Source organism: Salvelinus fontinalis, chromosome 12 (genome assembly GCF_029448725.1).
Source record: "Salvelinus fontinalis isolate EN_2023a chromosome 12, ASM2944872v1, whole genome shotgun sequence".
Classification (NCBI taxonomy): Eukaryota; Metazoa; Chordata; class Actinopteri; order Salmoniformes; family Salmonidae; genus Salvelinus; species Salvelinus fontinalis.
The window spans coordinates 19,570,561-19,577,782 of NC_074676.1; the positions used below are offsets into that span (position 1 = coordinate 19,570,561).

At 45.1% G+C, this 7,222-nt stretch overlaps 1 protein-coding gene across 1 annotated transcript; it reads right to left on the reverse strand.

The window, feature by feature from the left end:
* Window positions 1-4,770: 4,770 nt before the first annotated feature.
* LOC129866922 (achaete-scute homolog 1b-like) lies at window positions 4,771-6,608 on the reverse strand. The gene has a single exon (XM_055939954.1). It carries the CDS (start codon window positions 6,386-6,388, stop codon window positions 5,777-5,779), a length of 612 nt encoding a protein of 203 aa, XP_055795929.1. The 5' UTR covers window positions 6,389-6,608; the 3' UTR covers window positions 4,771-5,776.
* Window positions 6,609-7,222: the final 614 nt, after the last annotated feature.

A 7,222-nucleotide genomic window follows, 5' to 3' on the forward strand; every position in this document is an offset into this window, starting at 1 on the left:
GCCATAGGCATCAGGTTTTTGTTGGGTCATTGTCTAGGTCTGTGTCTGTGTCTAGGTTGCATTTTGTTCGGTTATAGCTTCACGGTCGTCATTTTGTTTTGCTTCGTTCGTTTTCTCCTAAATAAAGAGAAGATGTATTTTTTACATGCTGCGCCTTGGTCCTCTCTCTCTCCCATGGTCGATCGTGACAAATTTGCATGGAATCTATGGGTCTACATGCACTGCATACGCCTTCCCCTAGATGTCAGTAGGCAGTGAGAATTGGAATGGGGTGTATAGCTCTATCTGAGGCCGAACAAGACCTGTTGGAATGACGCGACCACTCTTTCCTTTCTTCACCATGGCGCGAAAGGGTCACCTGGATTGCGTTCTGAAAAGCTTTCGTTATCGACGTTAGATATCTCCGGCTCCGATTTTATTTGATATATGTGTTAAAAACATCATAAACTAGTTATATTAAACCGACTTATATCAGTTTATATCAGTTTATTGCGATTTTCGGTATTTTCTTTGTTATGCGTTCTGGTGAGTTGGACACTTCCGTGCCGCATGGCCAGCTTTGTTAGCTAAATCGACAGATGAAGACGACATTCTACAACCGAACAACGATTATTCTGGAAAAAGGACACCTTGTACAAGATTCTGATGGAAGCTCATCAAATAGTAGGAACCATTCATGATATTATTTCGTATTTCTGTCAAATGTTTAGACTATATTCCGCCCAGATTTCGGGCGCTGTCTCACTATAACGTAAGCTGTATGTCGTACTAAGGTTATTTAAAAAAATCTAACACAGCGGTTGCATTAAGAACTAGTGTATCTTTCATTTGCTGTCCAACCTGTATTTTTTAGTAAAGTATATGATTAGTTATTTGATTAGATGATGTAAGTGTCAGAAATATATCCGGATTCTTTTGTGCAGTTTGGCTACGTATTCACATTGTTCAACCACGAATTGTACCGCTAAATATGTTGCCGTACCAGGCGGTGATACAGCCCGACAGGATGCTCTCGATTGTGCATTGTTAAAAGTTTGTGAGGGTTTTTGGTGACAAGCCGAAACGAGTCCTATATCAACATAACCTGAAAGGCCACTCAGCAAGGAAGAAGCCACTGTTCCAAAACCACCATAAAAAAGCCAGACTATGGTTTGCAACTGCACATGGGGACAAAGATCGTACTTTTTGGAGAAATGTCCTCTGGTCTGATGAAACAAAAATAGAACTGTTTGGCCATATTGACCATCGTTATGTTAGAAGGAAAAAGGATGAGGCTTGCAAGCCGAAGAACACCATCCCAACCGTGAAGCACGGGGGTGGTAGCATCATGTTGTGTGGGTGCTTTGCTGCAGGAGGGACCGGTGCACTTCACAAAATAGATGGCATCATGAGGCAGGAAAATTATGTGGATATAGTGAAGCAACATCTCAAGACATCAGTCAGGAAGTTAAAGCTTGGTCGCAAATGGGTCTCCAAATGGACAATGACCCCAAGCATACTTCCAAAGTTGTGGCAATATGGCTTAAGGACAACAAAGTCAAGGTATTGGAGTGGCCATCACAAAGCCCTGACCTCAAAATCCCATAGAAAATTTGTGGGCAGAACTGAAAAAGCATGTGCGAGCAAGGAGGCCTAGAAACCTGACTCAGTTACACCAGCTCTGTCAGGAGGAATGGGCCAAAATTCACCCAACTTATTGTGGGAAGCTTGTGGAAGGCTACCCAAAACATTTGACCAAAGTTAAACAATTTAAAGGCAAGGCTACCAAATACTAATTGAGTGTATGTAAACTTCTGACCCATTGGTAATGTGATGAAAGAAATAAAAGCTGAAATAAATTATTCACTCTCGTATTATTCTGACATTTCACATTCTTAAAATAAAGTGGTGATCCTAACTGACCTAAGACAGGGCATTTTTACTCGGATTAAATGTCAGGAACTGTGAAAAACTGAGTATAAATGTATTTGGATAAGGTGTATGTAAACTTCCAACTTCAACTGCACTGATCAAAAATATAAACTCAACATATAAAGTGTTAGATCCAGAAATGTTCCATAAGCACCAAAAGCTTTTTTGTCTCAAATGTTGGGCACAAATTTGTTTACATCGCTGTTAGTTAGCATTTCTCCTTTGCCAAGATAATCCACCCACCTGACAGGTGTGGCATATCAAGAAGCTGATTAAACAGCATGATCATTACACAGGTGCATATTGTGCTAGGGACAATACAAGACCACTCTGAAATGTGGAGTTTTGTCACACAACACAACACCCCAGATGTCTCATGCTTTGAGGGAGAGTGCAATCGGCATACTGACTGCAGGAATGTCCACCAGAACTGTTGCAGAAAATGGAATGTTAATTTCTCTACCATAAGCCGCCTCCAGCTTTGTTTTAGAGAATTTGGCAGCACGTCCAACCGGCCTCACAACCGCAGACCACGTGTAACAAAGTCAGCCCAGGAACTCCACATCCGGCTTCTTCACCTGCGGTCTGAGACCAGCCACCCGGGCAGCTGATGAAAATGTGGATTTGCAAAACCAAAGAATTTCGGCAGAAACTGTCAGAAACCGTCTCAGGGAAGCTCATCTGCGTGCTCGCCGTCCTCAGCAGGATCTTGACCTGACTTCAGTCGTAACAGACTTCAGTAGACAAATGCTCACCTTTGATGGCCACTGGTACGCTGGAGAATTGTCTTCTTCATGGATTAATCCAGGTTTCAACTGTACACTCTTAGAAAAAAGGTTTCCAAAAGTGTTCCACCTGGAACCAAAACTAGTTATTCAAAGGGTTCTCCTATGGGAACAACGAAGAACCCTTTCAGATTCTAGGTAGCACCTTTTTTTCTAAGAGTGTACCGGGCAGATGGCAGACGTCATGGCGTCATGTGGGCGAGCGGTTTGCTGATGTCTACATTGTGAACAGAGTGCCCCATGGTGGCGTTGGGGTTATGATATAGGCAGGCATAAGCTACGAACAACGAACACAATTGCATTTTATCAATGGCCATTTGAATGCACACAGCTACCGTGATGAGATCCTGAGGCCCATTGTTGTGCCATTCATCCTCCGCCAACACCTCATGATAATACACGGCCCCATCTCGCAAGGATCTGTACACAATTCCTGGAAGCTGAAAATGTCCCAGTTCTTCCATGGCCTGCGTACACCAGACTTGTCACCCATTGAGCATGTTTGGGATGCTCTGGATCGAAGTGTACAACAGCATGTTCCAGTTCCCGCCAATATCCAGCATCTTTGAAGAGGAGTAGGACAACAGCCTGATCAACTCAATGTGAAGGAGAAGTGTCTTGAGCTGCATGAAGCAAATGGTGGTCACACCAGATACTGACTGGTTTTCTGATCCACGCCCCAACCTCAGTAAAATCTTTAAGATTGTTGCATTTATGTTGCATTTATATTTTCGTTCAGTGTAGAACCTCTTTGTAGGGTTCTTTGAACAGAGGCCCAGGTGTTCTTCTTCAAAATTGTTTCCATATAGAACCCTTGGGTTCCGTATAGGGTTCTATATGGAACAAATTTCAGTTCTTTATAGAGCCTTAAGGGGTGCCATATATGAAGCATCCAGATGCTGTTATTCTAAGAGTGTAGACTCATTCCATTGCTTATCAAAATGTTGGTATCTGTTTTGTAAATCCTGAGTCAGCATGTTTTAGAATTCAACCCAAATTACGCAAAACATATTGGCCTTGCATATTATATCAGCCTCGATCCCAGCTCTTACAGTTGGGTTTTATTATTATTCCAAAGAGAGATAAAGTAGCCTATACCCGATGAAATTAAACGAGTTATTTCTCTTTCTGCCTCGTAGGATCTGGCATCGATGTTTATTTACAATGGAGGCTCCCCCATAATACGCATAATGAGACGCAAAGGCAGACACAATAGTGCGCACAATGGGGTGTTGTGCTCTCCATTTCGCAGGAGATGGGCTTTTTGATTGGGTTGTGTGCGCCCTGAAAAACACAGTCGGGGATAAAAGTAGTCTACAAACCAAGGTTTTATTTAGACTGTTCTCAATCGGCCAATAAGAATTTTTGACCCGCTGCGTTGTCTTCCTGACTTTCGCTGAGCCATATTTCAAAGTGACTATAGGGCCTACCCCTTTGAAGAAAGTGAATAGTATATACCTCTCCCTCCCTCCCTCCATCTCTCTCTCTCTCTATCGCCCGCCCGCATACCCTCCCTCCCTCTGTAAAAAGTGACTACCCCTTTGAAGAAAGTTAATAGTATATACCTCTCCCTCCATCTCTATATCGCCCGCCCGCCCGCTCTCTCTATCTCGCTCTCTCTCTCTATATATATATATCGCCTTCCCTCCCACCCTCCGCTCCAGGCCCTCCGTGTTATTGGGCGGAGAGAAAGCGAATGAAAAAGAAACAATGCAGTGCATGAAACGTAATATTAATCTCCCCGTTCTTTATACAGACAAAGCGCAAGGCATGGTGCACGTCTTTAAATGGTTATTGAGTGTTCATACAGCTGCGCAGTTCTCCCTTGTGTGCCAAAACAGCTTGGTAAATGGTCAGACTTGGTCTTTGAATAGAACCTCAGAAGAAGTCTCTGTTTGCTCAGTGCAGACCATCAGATATATTTGTAAATCTGATTCAAGTGTGTCTACATAATAATCAAATCATTAGCATATTATTTGTGAGTATGCCTGTCAGGCATATACCTACTATTTGACAAGGCTGAGAAAATAAATTAAAAACTTTGTCCACATAATAATGCAACAACATCATATAATTTAATATAAATAGAGATATCTTTATTCATAAAAAAAACTGTTTACACAAAATATATCTGTTAAAATCGCATATGTACACTTTAGGAGGCTACGAAAAACGGAGAGCAAGTGCATACATTGATAAAGGTCTTCATACCACGTAAAACCCTTCAATCTTTCACGGGAGGATGTAAAAGATATTGTGACCAATCGCATAACGCAGACATATGTGCCAATTCAATTGTCCAGTTGTCCAGTCATACTTATCACATCTCATGAGCTCTCCCTGTCAGCAAAGTGCCAGTGTTCGTGGTTGCAGAACATTTGCTTTTATCTCAATTAACAAAAATAAGTCTTTATATTTAAAAATAATAATTTCAATTTCAGACAATGTACACCAACAATGTTTATTTCAGATGGCGGGTCATCTTCGATACAATCTCCCCATCAGATGCAGTCAGTTGAAGGAGTCTTGCCCTTATCTGAAACTGGTGTCAACAGCAAAGTCCTTGAGCCACAACCGTGTACCTCTTCTGGGCTACTGTGCGGACTGCACCGATGCTGTTTCATTTATTAATGCACTTATTCAAAGTCATCAATAAATAAATAATTCCAAGCGTCACCTTGCAGTCATTCGACGCTTTGTCCATGCGTGAGCGCACACAGTATCTCCCCTGTTGTTCCGAGGGGAACCAAAGGGCCGTTCGTTGTACTCCCTCCTCTCTTGTAGCATAGCAACGGTAACTCTGCTTTACTTTCCTCTTTCTTATTGCTTTCCACCCGCAAACGCTGCCTGGTGAGGGGAGAGAGAGTGTAAGTCGGTGCTAAGAGTGTTCACGGGTGCCTCGCCTTGCAGAGTGAATCGATTAACTTGACATTATTTTCAACTTCGAGTCACTTCTGTCAGAAGAAACCCCTGCCTATACACAGGTGCCCTGCCTATACACAGGTGCCCTGCCTATACACAGGTGCCCTGCCTATACACAGGTGCTGTGGGATGGTAACGACAATTAGGCTACCGGTGTCTCAGTATCTGTCGAACCAGGTGGTAAAGTCCAGCAGCTCCTGCTCCTCGGAGCTCAGGGGCTCATAGCTCCCCTCGTCGGAGGAACAGGTGGAGTGGGGTGACTCTGGCTCCGCCGAGTAGCTGTTGGAGATGGTAGGGGAAGGCACCCCGCACTGGAAGGCGGCTGACACAGCATCATGCTCGTCTAGTAGCTGCTGCAGAGCTCGAATATACTCCACGGCGGACCGCAGCGTCTCCACTTTGCTCATCTTCTTGTTGGCTGCCCCGTTGGGCACGTGCTGACGCAGCGTCTGAAAGCCCATGTTGACCTGCTTGACTCGGTTCCTCTCGCGCTCGTTTCGCCGAGCCACGGCAACGGGGAGTTGCTGAGGGATGGAGTAGCCGAGTCCGTTAAAACTGAGCCGCCGCTTGCAGCGCAGGAGCTCCGGGGAGCTGGAGCGCTGTCTTTTCAGCACGGTGGTCTTGCTTTGGTAGCCGGCTGCAGTGGTGTCATTGGGGATTGCGCACTCCTGGGCTGGAGCGTGCAGGGTGATGGTGGTGCGTCTCTCCGTCAGTACAAATGGGCATGCGTTCTGCGCCAGTTGCGTGGTGGTGATGGTGGTAGTCTCCATCTTGGTCGGTGGTGAGACAGGCCTACTGACAGATGGGATTTGCACAGCGCACCCTCACTGACAGAGAAGAAGATAAGACAGTATAGACAGAGGTTGACAGTGCACTGCTCTCGTGTCCTTCGCGTGGGGACCGTGTGGCTATTGCTGAAGCGCTGTGTCTTTTTGGTGTCCAAGTCTTTCTTGACCGCGCTTGCTTACTCCACGAGCCGATCTGACCCAAACTTTGGCAGCACTCCTCTTTTCAACACGCGCCCCACACACCCCACCCCTTTGGAGATGCACGCTTCCCCGCGAGGCCCCGCCCCGCTGTGTGATTCTTCTGCTAGCCTACTCCGCGAGCCAGGCGCGTGGCTCCAGGAGCTCAATAAACAATCCCGAGCTTTCACTGCGCCAGGAGCACGCGCTGGGCTCATTTACATTCCAATGTCTCCAACTTGAAAGCCCAGTGGTGGATTCAAACGGCCTGCAACCGGGCAAAAGGAAAGCAAGACAGAGAGAAAGAAAAAAATAGGAGAGAATGAAAAAAGTGAATGGTTTGGTGCTTTAAATGCCTTTTGAATTTGACAATGTACCCCTGGCACGTCTTCAAATTATCAGTCTCTCCCCTTCCACCCTTCCCCTCGCTCTTTAAAATCTCAAATACCAAGGACGCTTCTCCGGTATCCAGGCTACAGCCATTAAGAAGAAAATAAAAAGGCAAGCGTGTCTCTGTGTAGAATTATAGACCTTGCATAGAAACACGATTCATTTAAGGTAATATGAGTTGTGGGTATGTCTGCCGTGCCCAATGACCGCACAACGAGTGCGCTACAGGTGCACATTGTCTGCATAGAG